The sequence below is a fragment of the Mobula birostris genome, chromosome 7, assembly GCF_030028105.1.
Source record: "Mobula birostris isolate sMobBir1 chromosome 7, sMobBir1.hap1, whole genome shotgun sequence".
NCBI classification, from domain to species: Eukaryota; Metazoa; Chordata; class Chondrichthyes; order Myliobatiformes; family Myliobatidae; genus Mobula; species Mobula birostris.
In genome coordinates this window covers 107,056,497-107,073,486 of record NC_092376.1, presented here as the reverse complement: position 1 = coordinate 107,073,486, position 16,990 = coordinate 107,056,497, and the positions used below count along the sequence as shown (strand labels likewise).

General features: G+C 40.9%; 1 protein-coding gene across 3 annotated transcripts in view; it reads left to right on the top strand.

Moving 5' to 3' along the window:
* The window catches only part of LOC140200358 (dihydropyrimidinase-related protein 3-like), a 225,229-nt gene that overhangs the window by 73,345 nt on the left and 134,894 nt on the right, over positions 1–16,990 (top strand). The window contains exon 1 of one of the 3 annotated variants that reach the window (XM_072263579.1): positions 1,080–1,370. The exons of the other annotated variants lie outside the window; for them this stretch is intronic. Coding sequence (XP_072119680.1) covers positions 1,326–1,370 — 45 coding nt within the window. The 5' untranslated portion in view covers positions 1,080–1,325. Of the gene's footprint in view, positions 1–1,079; positions 1,371–16,990 lie in introns of those variants that run through there. 3 annotated transcript variants of the gene reach the window in all.

Sequence of the window (16,990 nt, the reverse complement as noted above, 5' to 3'; positions counted from 1 at the left end):
AGTGGTGGGCGTGCTATGCTGGCATCAGAAGCATGGCAACACTTCAACAATTGTCACTGATTTAATTTGATGCAAAATGACGCATTCTGCAGTATGTTTTGTTATATATATGCCAACTAAAGTTGATCTATTAAATTTCAACTTTCTCATCCCAGAAATTGGTCGAATGTATCACTTTTGGACTATCTCCAATGTCACCATATCCTTTTGTAAATAAGGGGGCTAAACTTGTTCAGACATGGGGCTGCTTGAATGATGTAAAATCAAAGAGGTTGTAAAAAATTACTTTCTGCTAAGAATTCTTTTACTGATAGTGATTCAGAAGGCCAGACAGTCCATGGGTCCATGCCTGTTCCCAAGGGACCACTCCCATCAGCCCCATACCCCTCTCCTTATCTGATGGTAGTTCTGCCACTTATTCGCTCTCACACAGTTTAAGAAGGTAAATGTGCATAATTAAAAACTGCTGTAAAAGTGACACAAATAAATGCTGGAAATACCCTGCAGGGAAGTCAGCATCCATTGAGAGAGAAACCACACCCATATTTCAGATGACCTGAGTAGCATTAGCAGGGGTGTCTGGGACAGAACAGCTGGAGGAAAGCACAATGATAACAGTTCCAGTAATGCAGCTGACCAGAACTGGCACCTTTGAGCTCCACGTGTAACATTCTCTGGATTTAAATTGCATCCTCCTATCCTCAGAGAATAAGCCAGAAGATATCCAAGATACTTGAAAGGAATAGCTCCACACACAAGAATCACCACCATCACCATAGGGAAACATAGTAACTTTAAAACTGGATATTGTCATGTGGCTATCAGTTATTTTAATTTTCAAATTTGATGTTAAAATGGTAGAACACAAATAAAACGCACATTAAGCTACAGCTTGGATATCTCCGAGAGCGGAGAGGCGTTTGGAATTAAGTAAGATGCAAAAAAAAAATCAGAGCCCAAGAGGACGTAAATCATTTTGTTTTTCTCATCGGCTAATTTCGAGGGACTTTATTCAGGTGCCAGAGTTGCTGGATGTCGGGAGTAGTTTTGGCTCCGCCTGGCGGGTGGCTCGAACGCGTCTCCCCTGTTCACTCAGTTTGCCCTGGGCGAGGCGAGGCGAGAGCTGCAGACGGCGATCAATAGCAGCTGGAGGAGGCGCAGCCTATAGTCAGTCGCAGCATACTCTTACAGAGCTGCTATTGTATGGGCACGGCAGCAAATCACGTCCCCGCAAGACTCGAGCAGACGCAGCCAGAGAGAGTGAATAAGTGTTTAGGTATTATTTTATTTTTTAAAAAACTCCGGACAATAATACTCTCACCAAGATGATGTCTGGATATCAGGGTAAAAAGAATATTCCGCGGATAACGGTATGTATCTTAAGCCTTTTTATTCATTGCATGTTTAGTGTACTTTTTGTATTCTGGGCGCAAAGGCAAGAAGATTACAAATGGTCAGCAGAGATATATTTAATGCAGCGCCTTGCTGGCGGGCAGCCTTTAGTGCATTGTGCTGCAGATACTACAAGAACAAGACTTGAGTGGGCTTTTGTGTGTGTGTGTGTGTGTGTGTGTGTGTGTGTGTCTAGAGAGAGAGTGTGTGTGTGTGTGTGTGTGTGTGTGTGTGTGTGTGTGTGTGTCTATAGAGTGTGTGCGCGCGCGCCTGGAATACAGCGCTGTTGCAAGAAGCCAATGTGTCTGTGAAAGGACTGAATCCGCATTGAATTTCAATCAACCCCCTTCCTCCGAAGGAAAATCGATGTTGTTTATTTGTTCTGTAATTGCAACTCTCTCTCCTAAAATGTGCCGAAAGTTGCTTAGAGTATTTCACAGGTTCACAGAAGGGAGCGTGCCCTTACTGTTTTTTTTTGCAAAGGCGTGTTTAAGCGGACAAACCAAATCTGAAATTTTGAATGTTTAAAGCAGTTTTATTACAACTTTTGTGTGTTTTAATACAGAATTCTCCAGGGTAATTGATTTTAATAATGTTTTATTTAAGCATGCCATGTTGCACCAGTTAGAAATTGAACGAGGAGACACCACCCAGTTTCGCGCTTTATGGCACAGTCGATCTCTCCCCGCTGCATCACTGAAGCTGCGTTTGAACAGCGAAACAAATAGACACCCAGTGTGGTTTGGGGGCTGATTTGAGGATTGACTGGCGGTTAACTCAACTTCCCAGTAGGCTTTCCTGTCTTTTCTGGGCTAGTTTCATTGTTTGGGACCATTGCCTTTGTCTCTAACGAATTAAAGCGGGTTGTGAGAGACGGGAGAGGCATTCTGTCACAGGTCAAACAAAAGAAATTAACCCAGTGCGGTAAAGACAGTAGGTTTGAGGATTTTTATCCCTAAATAAATTGATCAATTTCCCGATCCATATCCAATCTTTTAAATAAACTCTTGAATTCAAAATGCCAATTTGCAGAATTCCAAAGGATTATAATGTAAAGTACAGTAATTAAGAGTTACCTACATTTTGATTGTACAGAGAGTACTGGTATATTCTTTGGGAGGAGTCTGGTGATGAGTGATTTGAGGATGGTAAAACCGCTTGGAACTGGTGCCATCTCCTTATCTGAATGAAACTGGGTCCCATATTGCCGAATTAATTATTGTAATGCAAACCAAAATCACTCTGAAATAAACGGAAATGAGCAAAATTATGTTTAAGCCATAGATGCTTTGTTTGATATATTTACTTTGCGTATTTGCAAAAACGGTACAGCCAGTTTAAGGCAAAGGTGGGAGCTATCTCATCTAAAGTGAGTCTTTGTTCCGTGACTTTCTCCTCCCACTCTTTAAGTACTAGCACCTTGCATTGCCCCTGTGCTTGTTCCTTCTGTGAGTGTGACCTTAACTTCTAAGTCTTTCAGCTTCTGATTCTGGTCAGTAACAGGACAAGGACTTGGGTGTAGGATGGGGCAAGGGCATTGGGTCTAGTTTGGTGCTGAAGAAAATTTGCAAGCCCTCATTAGTGATTATGTTCTTAACAGCAGGAAGATGGGAGTTTTGTTTTTATATGCTTGGTTAATAATAGAAGGAGAAAGAGGGTAGAAACAGACCCTTGGTCTACTGAATCTGCATTAAGATTCATTTTTTCACAAATTCTACCATAACCAGTTTGAACTGTCCCCTACCTCTTAGATATGCACTAGATGCCCATTAATCGATCAACCAACATGCTTTTGGAGATGGAGGAAACCAGAGGTCCTGGAGTATATCTGTGGGGTTAAGGTGTCACAAGGGAACATGCAGGCTCCTCATAGACAGCACCCAAGGTCAAGCTTGTGCCTGGGATATTGGAGGTATGAGGCAGTCGCACACACAAAATCTGGAGGAACCCAGCAAGGCAGGCAGCATCTATAGAGAGAAATAGCTGCTGATATTTTGGGTTGATGCCCTTCATCACAACAGGAAAGGAAGGGGCAAAAAGTGTCTCTACTAACTATGCTACCCAGTAATGTGCTGCCTGGGTGTTTGAAGGTGATGCAGGAACTTCCATTAATGTATATAGATACCTGATTGAGGAATATGGAGGTTGTTTGAAAAGTCTGAAGAATTAGACCATTTGGCTATCTTTCAAAGATTCACTAAAAGCATGATTGCAGATTGACCTGCACTGAATCATAGGAGGAAAAATAATGTGTATAGAGATTTGGGGGCAAAGAAATAGGAAATGAAAGGGCTTCCATTTAAAGACAGCTCTTTAGAAATTTCCAAGCAGATTATTTGGCTTATTCCTGAGGATTGCCAACTGGTTGGTAAAATAGACATGTATCCAAAGTTGATATTAGTGTCTCACTGATATGGTGAGGAAGGATGATGACATAATTATGCAAATGATCTTTATTGAGTATAATGGCAGAGGATTGAAAAGGATAATCTATCCTGTTTTTTTAAAAATGCTTCACCCAATGTAAGTTCTCTTTGGAAGCAGAACTCCTGTTTGTCCTTATTGAGATTTGTATAATAGATAGGACAGGGTATATATTCACATTTGTTATGTTTTTGAATGTCACTCCTATCATAGCCATTGGGAATAAAAGCTTAAACTTACCAGTTGATAAGATGTTTAATATGTGGAAAAGACAATTGGTGACTTGGGAAGTGTAGGGATGGTGTAACCTCAAAAGGACACAGGTACAACTAGTCTAGGGAGAATATAGGCATTTACAAGGATGGGGGAAGAGATGAGTCTGAAAGTTGTTCATCTACATAATTAACTAAAGTATTTTGCTGATAGTCTTTGGCAGTGCAAGACTTATTAATGTTGTTTCTTGTTAGTATTATAGACTTTTCCCTCTTTTACGGATCGTGCTTTTCAAATTTGGAAGACTAAGGGTATTTCACGGTTTTTGGATTTATTTTTAGGTGGTTCCCTTATGTCTTTTGAACAATTATCTAATAAATATAATTTATCAAGAATACATTTTTTTAGGTATCTACAAGTTAGAAATTTCCTAAGTACTATACTTTCTTCTTTTCCAATGCTTCCTCCTACATACATTTTAGATACTATAATTAACCTTAATCCATGTCAGAAAGGTGCATCGGCTATGATTTATAATATTATGAAACTTAGGAAAGCTCCATTTGATAAGATTAGGGTAGATTGGGAACAGGAATTGGGGTCTATCATTTCCGTGGATGACTGGGGGCAGATTTTACAATTAGTCAATACTTCCTCTATCTGTGCTAAACATCCCCTAATTCAATTTAAAGTTGTTCATAGAGCACATATGTCCAAAGATAAATTAGCTCGCTTTTATTCTCATATTAATCCTTTTTGTGATAGATGTCCAGGGCAGATAGCCTCTTTAACTCATATGTTTTGGTCTTGTCCTACTCTGGAAACTTTTTGGAGAGACATTTTTAATATTATCTCAAAGGTATTGAATATAGATATCTCTCCTCACCCTATTACTGCTATCTTTGGACTACCTAAAATTTCCAGTAATCTTTCTCCTTCAGCCCGTAGAATGATTGCATTTCTTACTTTAATGGCGAAAAGATGTAGCTTACAACATTGGAAAGAGCTTAATGCTCCAACCACCTTTTTTTGGTTTTCTCAGATGATATTATGCTTGAATTTGGAGAAAATTAGAAGCAATCTTTATGATTCTTCACTTAAATTTGAACAGACCTGGAGATCTTTTATTCAATATTTTCATTTAATGTAATTTTTTTTCTTTTTTTTTTACTCCATATTTATATACCCTTGTTTTTTTTTACTGTTTTTAATGGCGGTCGGGTTTGAGGACGTGATTTTAAGTTCTTTAACTCTACTTGGTTCCAAGTTAGCCCATTGCTTTGCTTTTAGTTTAGTTGCACGGTGGGTTTTTTTTGGTTTTGTTTTCCTTTTCTCTATTGAGATATATATAAATTAGTATACTATTATGTTACCTTAGTATGTTATGTTTAAATTACATTGTATCACTTTTTTTCTGTATTAATATCTCCTGTAATTTTATTATATTCTAACAGTGTATTAGTGCCTATATGGCTTACCCTTTTGTATACTTATTCAATAAAAAGATTTAAAAAGAAAGAAAGTATTATAGACTTTTGAAGAGATTTTGCAATAGGCTATTTTCCTAGAAGTTATTATTCTATAAAAATTGGGATTCTGGGAACACGTGTGAATTTTGAAGAAGTGTGACCATAGGCCCCATGTGATGGTAGGTATGTTTCAGAAACTGTTATTGTATTATAGGACTAGTAACATTGGTGGGTTAGGCTGTGATCTTTTATTAATAATTCTGGAATTCCTTTACCAGCTTATGTAGTTCCTGATATATTATGTCAAAAATATTTTGGATATTGTCCTATCATTAATGAGTAAACTGACAGTTGAGTGAATCAGCAAATTGAAAGAATATGATAATGGAAGAATTTAATCCATTAAATTATTTTTTCCTATATTGCTGTTAATGGAACTTGAAATCCCCTGCCCCAAAAAGGCAGGAAGTATCTGTGACTAATGGTTTAACTTCAATAATTTGTCTTTAATATGTTAAGCAAAATACAACTGTATGTTGGTAAAAGTAAAAAGATGCAGCAAGCACTGTCTGTTCTGAAGAGTGGTGAGGAAATGTATGTCAGTGTTTTAGATGGGGCACTCGTTTATCAAGGCCAGGTCAGGCTTTGCCGTGCCCTGGAATGAGCACTAGGGGCCTCTCACGTCATCTGAGTGTGAAGACTCCCTCTAGTGGTAGAGGCCTGCAATGCATTCTTCCAATTTGCATCACATTACTATTCCACATAACTATACTGCATTTCCTTTCTCCCCGGTCCAGTAGAATCACACACCCTTCAGTCCCATGGCACACTGGTTTGTGCACCAACTCCTGTCACCCAAAAAGCCTCTTGTTCAAAGTGCTCAGAAGCTCAGATTTTGGCAGCTTTAAAACAAGATGCTATATCAATGATGGATTAAAAATCCTGCTTATTAATGTGATTTATTTTTGACAGACATTTGTGGGAGATATGGAGGAGGGTGCAGAGGTAGAATAGGATGAGCTGGTCAAAGGAGTAAGGATATAAAAGTCAGTGTAAGATGGCTGTGTGGGGGGGGGGGGGGGGGGTGTGTCATCAGAACCAGCATACCAGCATGTCCAAATTCAAATCACTTGTAATCTTTCTGAAAATTTGGAAATCTCATTTATAACCGAGAAAATCTGCAGATGCTGGAAATCCAAGCAACGCACACAAAATGCTGGAGGATCTCAGTAGGCCAGGCAGCATCTATGGAAAAGAGTTCAATCGAATTTTCATGCTGAAGGGTCTTGGCCCAAAACATTAACTGTACTCTTCCATAGATGCCTGACCTACTGAGTTCCTCCAGTATTTTGTGTGTTGCTCTCATTTATAGGTCTTGTTAGACTTGCCTGGTTCCAGACTGGCATCTAATCTTGCTCCATCCTCTACCTTTGTCTTTACTGTAGACTTTGGTCCTAGCTTAGTCTCTTTAATCTTTCAACCACTTCATGGCTACCATTACAGTTTAAGTCCACTCACCCATTCCTCTTGTTCATTGGCAACCATACAACATAGCATTGTGCAGTTTTGTTTTTAATCTCTATTATATCCATCTCACCATCTTCAGAAATTTCAAGTGTTTTTGTATTGGCACATCATTTGTCAATGATGACCAGCTCTCTTCTATAGTACCTTGTGGTATTTTGCCATGTTATAGTTAAGTCTTTCTCCTAAGCCTAGTAAATCTGATACTTCTCAAACACGCAAATGAGTTCTGTGTGGGGATGGGTGGAAATTAGCAAAATGCTTCTATCTGTTCTCAGATATCTATAGAATTGTCCTGTTCTTTCTTCCCTTTGGAAGGAGGGGTTTATGTTTGGATCATAGATTTATGGGTAATGGGTACTTATATCCATACCTGACCACTAATCCTTCAAAATGCATAAACCATGTGTGTCATTTGTTTTCCAGCAAGGTTATCCATTAATTTTGCTTTGCCTGAACCAGTGGTGTTGATGCCACACTTGTTCCTCTGGTGAGATTTTACTTGTGATGACTAATACGATAAAGGATTATCGATTGAATGCCATCCAGTTTATTTTTCCAGTGTTTTCCAACTGTTTTCAATCTTTGCTTGCGTTTAGTATCTTGTGCAAGTGTCCACTGTGCACACGAGAGGCCGCACACTGGTTCCTGGCTGACTGTTCTGTCTGGGAGGGTCGACGAGAGGCTGAGTTCCAGGCACCACACTGAGTGAGGTACAGGTAGTCTACTTGAGGTAGAACCAATGGTTGTCCTGGTTTTGCTTGTGTTAGTTGTTCTAGGGCGATGTTGGTGATGTTACATTTGTCAAAGGCTGTGCAAGATGGAGCTTAGACTACCAGTGACCTGGGTTCATTCCCGACCGTGGGTGCTCTCTGGGGTTTGCACAGTTTCACTGTGACCACATGGGTTTCCCACCAGGGCTCCAGTGTCCTCCCAGTGTTAAAGACACGTGGATTGGTAATTGGACACTGGTTATTGCCCCAAGTGAGAAGATAACATAAAATCTGGTGGGGGGGGGAGGATGGAAGTTGGGGTGAATAAAAGTGATTGCTGTAGGATTACTGTAAATGAGTCATTGATGATCGTTGTGTTATCAATGAGTGGAAGAGCCTGTTTCCATGTAGTACCTCTCTGATTCTAAAACCACCTATGTTCTCCCTTCTAAAGTACCTAACCCAACACAACCAGCATTCAAGGTCTTTCCTGAAGCTGTAGTTTGGAAATACACTGCATCATGAATTTATCTATTCAGTGTGTGGATTGGGAATTATGATCCAGTGTTGTTTATCAAGAAGTGCAAGGAATGATGTCTTTGACCTGATCCACTTTGTATAAAATCCAAATCCTCTACAGAGGATGTCCTACTGGGGATTGAGATCCGCAACAGAGTCACTGCACAATAGGAGTAGAATTCCATGTGAGATTTTGTTACTTGCCTCCTTAGCCTGAGCAAGGCTGCTTCTCAATATGAGGTGGACACAACTGAAAAGGAGAAGTTCTGAAAAAGTATGGGTTCCTCAATCCTCAGTGCTGCCCATATCGTGAGGGTATAAAGAAAGCTATTTTGGTTGTATGGTTTACACCATTGCTTTCGATCTTGAGGCGTTGTGTCAGTATATGGAGAATATGGACTTTCTCCTTGGACTTGCACATGAAGGATTGCAGCTAAAATTAAAAAGCAGTAAACTTAACCCTAAATGCCTGTTAGTTATTATGTTTGCCCTGCCCAGCCATCCATGAATCCAGAATATTTCACCATAGCAGCAACCTGTTTCCTCCACAATTCCAGGATTATTTTTTGCTGTACGGTGCTTTACTGTTAAGCATTGTATGCATGAAGATACTGGAATCGAGTGCAAAAGTGCTAATTGCCAGAGGAACTCAGTGGGTCAACCAGCATCTATAGAGGGCAAGGAAAGCTTAACCCAAAATATTGATGCCCTAATGTATGGTCTTGAAATGAGAGGTCAACCTTCCTTTCCCTTTGCAGATGCTGCCTGACTGGGTTTCTCCTGCAGCTTGTTCTCAGCATTGTATGCCTGTCTTTGTTCTTTGCTAAGTTGCATGGTAGATTTGAGATGTATGAGGAGTTTGCTGAACTTCCAGCGATTTTGCTATCCTCTTTAACCGATGTTGAGGTCACTATGTTGACAGTGAATATTTGCACGTCTGGGTTTATTTTGCGTGCTACGGAGAAATTGGCATGGTCTTCAAATTTCCATATGGTAAGGCTGATGAAAAACTGATTGCTTTAGGCTGGTAAGGATTGTCACAAGGTTCAGCATTTTCAGCATGTGTAACGAAGGGGTGCATAAGGACTGAATTAGCTTAGTAATGATCATCTAATTGAGACTTCTGCTGAGTAAATTGCCTGGCTCGATAGAAGTCTTTCATTATTTTATTTGCATCTGTTTCTTTTCCAGTTTTACTTACAAAACCTTTGAATACATGGGAACGCAAATGGCCATCTGTCAGGCTACCTCTCTGCTTAAGTAATATGCGGCTTTGTGTGGGATATAAATTCACTGGTGACTTCTCTTCATGATCACATTTGATATCCCTTGGTGTTCTGCCCATTCATGTTGGAGATGCAGCAGAGTACGTTCTATGGTTAACTGTAGGCACAAAGATTCGAAGTACATTTATTATGGAAGTATGAATGCAGTATTCAACCCTGAGATTCGTCTTCCCCACGTACAGCCACGAAGCAGAGAGAAACATCATCCCCTCCCAACATGTGCAAACAAAACGCACAAATGGCAACAAAAAAAGTGAAAACCACAAGAAAATAAAGCGCAAAATCAAAGGAGTCTATGCACGTTCAGTTCAGCTCAGTGTTTGTTATCTCCAGGTCGCCCCAATTCAAAATTGCCCAAAATAGCAGCAAAAAAAAAGTGACCAGAAAGATATCTTAACGTGAACTACAGAGTCCAGTCCACAAACTGTGTCGATTAAACCTTGTCCAAGATCCAGAACTCAGGTACCATCCTCTGATAGCATCGAGAGAGAGGGAGAGAGCATTTGAACTCAGATATGCAGCAAATGAAAGGCTGGTAGAAGGTACTGACCAGTCATTCGCTCGCCTCAATGATCTCAATCTTCCTCAGCGCTTCAATTGGCGAGGTCGGCAAGAAATGGAGTCGATCATGGGCTGCGCCCTATCTCCAGGCTTCTTGGCTTTGAGGCCGCAGGCTTCACTTGAAGCCTCACAGAACCCGCTCAAAGACAGCGAAGTGGCAGATTGCTCAAATGGCCCGAAAACACACCGCTAAAACGGAGAGCACAAGTGCTGAATCACAAGCTCCCACAGGAGCAGAATCACATTTGAAAGAAAAAGAAGGCGTGAAATAATTAAATTCATGAACCATCTGGAGGATATCGCCCTTGGGTGTGTTATTCGCAGGCACCATGTTAAGAAAGCATTGTTTTTTTACAGTATTTTTTTCTTAACATAATGTATGGGTGGGATGCATTATGAACCTGTGGTTAGGTGGGGAACAATCTCTTTATGGAAGGTACCTGTAGGCTGAGCAACTTTTACTGACTGTTTTGCTTTGGTTGATCATTTAATTGCTTGGATGAATGTAAAGTTTTTAAAATATTGAACCCTGGATGAAGATCTGATCATCTCACTTTTTACTGCATTTATTAAATGAAGGTTGATCTATACATGCTCCATAAAAACGAACAATTTATATTCCCTGATGTAAGTTGCATCTTAGTGTTTGGAACTCGTCCTGAGCAGGAAGTGGCCTTTTCTTTGGAAGGGAGAAAGGACAATAGAAGGTGCTGCTGTGATTTCTGTCCATGTGCCCACTATCCTAGTGCTGCCTACAATGTTACTGGCTCAAAAATGCTTGATCAGCCTTGCGGCTCCCTGCTTACAGGTTATTAATTTTCCCTTCACCTGATGCTTTGGTAGACTCCATCTTACCCCGTGCCATAACGGCTGAGGTTAGGATTTGGGCTGGTCTTCATACAATTGAACACGGGGGCCGTGTGTACATTACGTTGTTAGTATTGCCAATTTCTAAACGACGAGTAAATTGAGTTCTCTTCAGTTACAATGAGCAGCTAATCCCAGTTTAAGCCTATGGAGGAAAGTTTTCCCTTTCAGAAGTGTTCATACACTGAGTTGGCACCATTTTGAACAGCAAGGTAATTCTTGGCAATACTTATTACTCTTTCTTTGGAGTATCTAATCATTGTTGCCCAGCTATTAGTGGGAGTTTGTGTTACTGCCCATTGCACCATAAGACAAAGGAGCAGAAGTAGGCATTTCGGCCCATCGAGTCTGCTCCGCCATTTTATCATGAGCTGATCCATTTTATCCTATTTAGTCCCACTGCCCCGCCTTCTCACCATAACCTTTGATGCCCTGGCTACTCAGATACCTATCAATCTCTGCCTTAAAGACACCCAATGACTTGGCCTCCACTGCTGCCCGTGGCAACAAATTCCATAGATTCACCACCCTCTGACTAAAAAAATTTTTCGCATTTCTGTTCTGAAAGGGCGCCTTTCAATCCTGAAGTCATGCCCTCTCGTACTAGACTCCCCCATCATGGGAAACAACTTTGCCACATCCACTCTGTCCATGCCTTTTAACATTCGAAATGTTTCTATGAGGTCTCCCCTCATTCTTCTAAACTCCAAGGAATAGTCCAAGAGCGGACAAACGTTCCTCATATGTTAACCCTCTCACTCCCGGAATCATTCTAGTGAATCTTCTCTGTACCCTCTCCAACGTCAGCACATCCTTTCTTAAATAAGGAGACCAAAACTGCCCACAGTACTCCAAGTGAGGTCTCACCAGCGCCTTATAGAGCCTCAACATCACATCCCTGCTCCTATACTCTATTCCTCTAGAAATGAATGCCAACATTGCATTCGCCTTCTTCACTACCGACTCAACCTGGAGGTTAACTTTAAGGGAATCCTGTACGAGGACTCCCAAGTCCTGTTGCATCTCAGAACTTTGAATTCTTTCCCGATTTAAATAATAGTCTGCCTGTTTATTTTTTCTGCCAAAGTGCATAACCATACACTTTCCAACATTGTATTTCATTTGCCACTTCTCTGCCCATTCTTCCAATCTATCCAAGTCTCTCTGCAGACTCTCCGTTTCCTCAGCACTACCAGCCCCTCCACCTCTCTTTGTATGGTCAGCAAACTTAGCCACAAAGCCCTCTATTCCATAATCCAAATCGTTGATGTACAATGTGAAAAGAAGAGGCCCCAACACTGATCCCACTGGCAGCAATGAAAGTCCTTCATCTCTGGTGGTGTTCAGGGCTTCTTTCATCATGTTGGTAGCTTCCTCTTGCTTTTAACTGCTGTCAGTCAAGCAAGTCTTGGGTGGAGACTCAGGAATACTGTCACACTCCAGTTGTAGATCATTGCTGTTTTTGTATCAATTTTGATTTACCAGTCAGGGTTGTTAGCCGTGAGCTGAACCCCCAAACCTGGAGGGCCGATGGACCACTCTTAGTCTAGCCTCTACCCTTTGACCTGTTTGGTATGGGTGATCCTACCAAGAGCCAAAGCATAATGCCTTGACTGCAACCAAAATAACTTTGGGTCATTGAAAGACACAAGGCTTCAAACCACAACAAGATTGTGGTCCTCTTGGAAGTTAGTGGGAGCTTGCTCTGTGCAAATTGACTGCTGGATTCCTCACTTTATACCAGAATCTACAAATATATTTGGGGAGTTCTTTGGTAGTTCTGAGAGTTGTTATATCATGCAAGTTTCCTTTTAATGCAGTAAAACTCTTGAGAGGTTGTTTTCTCCTCTGGCTGAAAAGTTTAGAAACAGAGGGCACAGTCTTAGAAGGTCAACCATACTGGACATAGACAAGAAATGTCTTTGCTGTGTGGCTGTGAAGTCCAAGATAGCATGCTGACCAAGGTTAGTGTTCCATCCACACCAAAACCTGTGTATACTTGTTCCGGAGTATATAAATGCCATCCTGCCCTCGATTAAGTGTTTTGACTAATAACTGTTTCAAGGCTACATAACAGTGCAGTGACATTTCACATTTTGACCAAACCATTCGTTACAAGAACAAAATCAGGAGAAGATTAAACCAAATAGCATTTGATTTCCAGTCGAAGGATGTGATATTAAGGATGCTGATGAAAAACATAGCTGAAGAGCTTGGACCTTAGAGGAGAGCTTTGGCAGAGAAATTCCATAGCTTCAGTATTGGCTGCCAGGGAAGAGAGAAACGTGTAGGATCCAGTGTTGGATGAACAAGATGGGGAAGAGCAAGGCTAAGAAAGGATTTCTTTATAAAGATGAAAATGTTAAATTTATGGGAACATTGCAATAATTATGAACAAGAAGATTGAGTGAATGTTGTTCTATTGTCACATCTAAAAACAATCTCAAAATGGTTGGATTTTAAATCCTGTCGGCAAAATAAAATGGATTGTGTCTCTACAGCCAACAAGCAAAGTTCCTTAAGGTGGCTTCAAGCAAAGAAGCACTGTGTGCAGCATTATTATTGCTGGAGCCATAGATGGCAACTGGCCTTGAAGCTCCCTGCCCGTGTTTTGCAGAAGCGAGTGTGCAGGGGATGAGTGTTTGTGGATGAAAGGGAAGGGGGAGGGGAGTGAAGGAACAGGACTGGCTATTCATTGTGTGCAGCTGTACCCATCTTTTAATTAACTCAATTAAGCTGCAGTCAGAGACCGAGTCTATAAACCTCCATCAGCATGAGCTGATCAATGCAGCTTACAGCATCTCCAGAAGCATTACAGACAGAATTTTTATAGCACAAAGCTTCATCTGTTGCTGATGCTTCTTGTTCTGCTTGTGGATGTACAACTCCTGTGGTTCTGAAGGCCTGAAGCACTTGGTGCACCCCACTGTTACTAGGCCACAAAGCTCTTACAACTGACTTTTCTTTTGCATCAGTTTTAGAACCTAAACCTAATTAAGGCTGAATTTTGATCAGGCTTGAAAAGTGTTAATGACTAACACTTCTGGGACTCTGATTTGAAGCTCCAGATTCAGGTCTTTGATATGTGGCTAGCTCACTAACAGTGAGTTGTATCACTAATGACCCTTTATATTGCTACTTAACTTTTCTCTTGTCAGAGGAGTCTGCTGTATCTTGAACAGGGAAGTGTTCTCCGTACTCTGTTCTTTTCACAATACGTGGCATTGTACAGCAATGGAAAAGTCAGGTCTGTGTGTAAAGATTGAGGCCAATAGTCAGAATTTGACCAGCTAATGGGCAATCAATTTCTGATTTTTTTTGTGTGTGTGTTTTGTTACTGCCATGTGTATTAGTAAGCAGGTTTTGGTCTTGTAATAAGGTTCAAACTATTAACAGTTCTTTCGGGCTTGCCTGCTTATTTTCGTGGGAATATTTGGGGAGAGAACAAAGAGGAATCTAAGCTTTTACCGCGTAATGATCACCAAATGTTGATGCAAACACACTCACTCATTCTGTTGCACTCCCTAGTCCAAACTAATCAACTGTTAACTGGAATAGCTGCTGTCAAGTTGTGGTCTGGATATTGCAGCTTGGCAGCACAAACACAGCATCCATTGTAATAAGCCACCTCCCAGCATGATGATGCTGGAGTGTTAAACTACCATGCCACCTTATTCTAACTTCACATTTCCAGCACATGCAATTCTAATTCAAAGCGGCAGTAGTCAAGTACTGTTTTTAGACTTGATGTCACTGAGTAAATGGCTCCCTGTGTGCATTCCAAAACTGTCCTCCTGTTTTGAAAAATGTATTGCTCCTAATGTTTGAAAGTGTGATTCAGTAAATTAAATAAAAGTGTGTCGAACAAACTTTGGCAAGTTCACAACTTGTCAGAGTTGCAGAGAGCTGTGGAAAGGAAGTGGGCCATTCAGCCCAACAAGTCATATCAACTTTCCAGCAAGTCATTTCTACCAGGTGTATACACTAGGAACAAGTTACAGTGGCCAGGTAACCTGACAAACGCACTTTATTAGCATGTGACAGGAAACTGGAGCACCAGTATAGACATTGTATTCATCACTATTCTCTATACAGCACATCCATTTCTGTCACACAATGATGCTGAAAATCTAATTCACACCTTTATGTCAAGTAGACTAGATTACTACAATGCACTTTTTCCTGGCATCCCAAAGCAATCTGTTGACAAACTTCAATTCCTTCAAAACGCCACGGTGAAAATTTTAACTAAAGTCAGGATGAGGGAGCACATCACTCCCATCCTAGCTACACTGCATTGGTTTTCTGTATCTTTTAGGATTGATTTTAAATTTCTCTTATCCATAAAGCTCTCAGTGGTCTGAGACTGGAGTACATCACAGAATCACTTTTATTTTATAATGCTGCTCGAGCTCTCAGGTGGTCTTCTGCCAGTCTCTTAAATTTAAACAATCTCCCACAAAAGATAATTGGTCAGCCTTTTTTGAACTACATTCCTAAACTGTGGAATTCAATGGCTAAAACCATAAGGGATGTTTATTACCTCCAGCTACCTTTCTCCTTCTCTTTCTCCCATGGTCCACTCTCCCCTCCTATTGGATTTCTTCCTCTCCTGCCCTTTACCTTTCCCACCTACCTGGTTCAACCTATCACCTTCTAGCTATCCTTCTGCTTCTCCCCCACCACCCACTTTTTTTAAATCTGGCATCTTCCCCCTTCCTTTCCAGTCCTGAAGAAGTATCTTGGCAACTGTTTGTTTATTGCTATAGATGCTGCCTGACCTACTGAGTTCCTCCAGCATTTTTTGTGTGTGTGTGTTGCTCTGGATTTCCAATATCTGCAGAATCTCTTGTGTTTATAAAGGATGCAACCTCACTTGGCACTTTTTAACCATCAGCTCAAAACCTATTTATTTAACCTTGATTTTAACTAACATCCTTTTTGTCTTTTATTTTCATGTTTGCACTTTATCCCATTGTAAAGCACTTTGAACTTCATCATTTGTATGAAAAGTGCTCCAAAAATATTATTGTTATTAATTCCTTGTGTCTTTCAGTAGGCTTCAACCACGTGTGTGTTGGATTATTTACAGATTTGGCACCTGTTGCGGAGTTTGGATTCTTATTCTGAGTGTTTTTGACTTTTTTCATACTTCATGCCAAGGTTGCTTTTAATTTAGACTTTTGGTGACAATAGTGGGTTGTGGCTCTTTTAGTCATTGAAAGTGATGCTACCTAACACCAGCAGGATCTTTCCACCTTCCTTTGAACCTGCTGCTCTCTTTTCATCTGATGGTTTTTGATGAGCTGGCATCAGGATGAGAAATTGCAGTGCTGGGCTGGCCTGAAATTGCTGGTAGTAATGAAACAAAAGGTAGTGCACGAAGTTTTTAAGATGATTAAAGGATCTAGAAGGTAGATAGAAATTCTAGTCTTTGAAGAGTCTAGTACAGGAAGCGTAATCTAAATTTTAGATTATGAGAACACTCACTCATTTCATTGTTATTTAGAAATGAATACATGCATTAAGAGGTGATACAATGTTTCTCTGGAGTGACATCACAGAAAACAGGACAAACCAAAGACTAACACTGACAGAACCACATAATTATAACATATAGTTACAGCAGTGCAAAGCAATACCATAATTTGATGAAGAACAAACCATGGGCACGGTAAATAAAATCTCAAAAGTCCCCGAGTCGATCGACTCCCGAGTCCCCGATAGCAGGCGGCAAAAGGGAGAAACTCCCTGCCATAAACCTCCAGGCACCGTCAACTTGCCGATGCCTTGGAAGCAGCCGACCCCAGCCGACACTGAGTTCATCCGTCTGAAAACTTCAAGCTTCCGACCAGCCTCTCCGATACAGCCTCCTGAGTGCCTTTGACCTTGCCCCGCCCACTGAAACACGCAAAGCCGAGGATTTCGGGGCGTTCTGCTCTGGAGTTTCCGGTTACCACACAGTAGCAGCGGCAGCGAAGCGGGCATTTCAGAAGTTTTCCAGATGTTCCTCCGTGCTCTC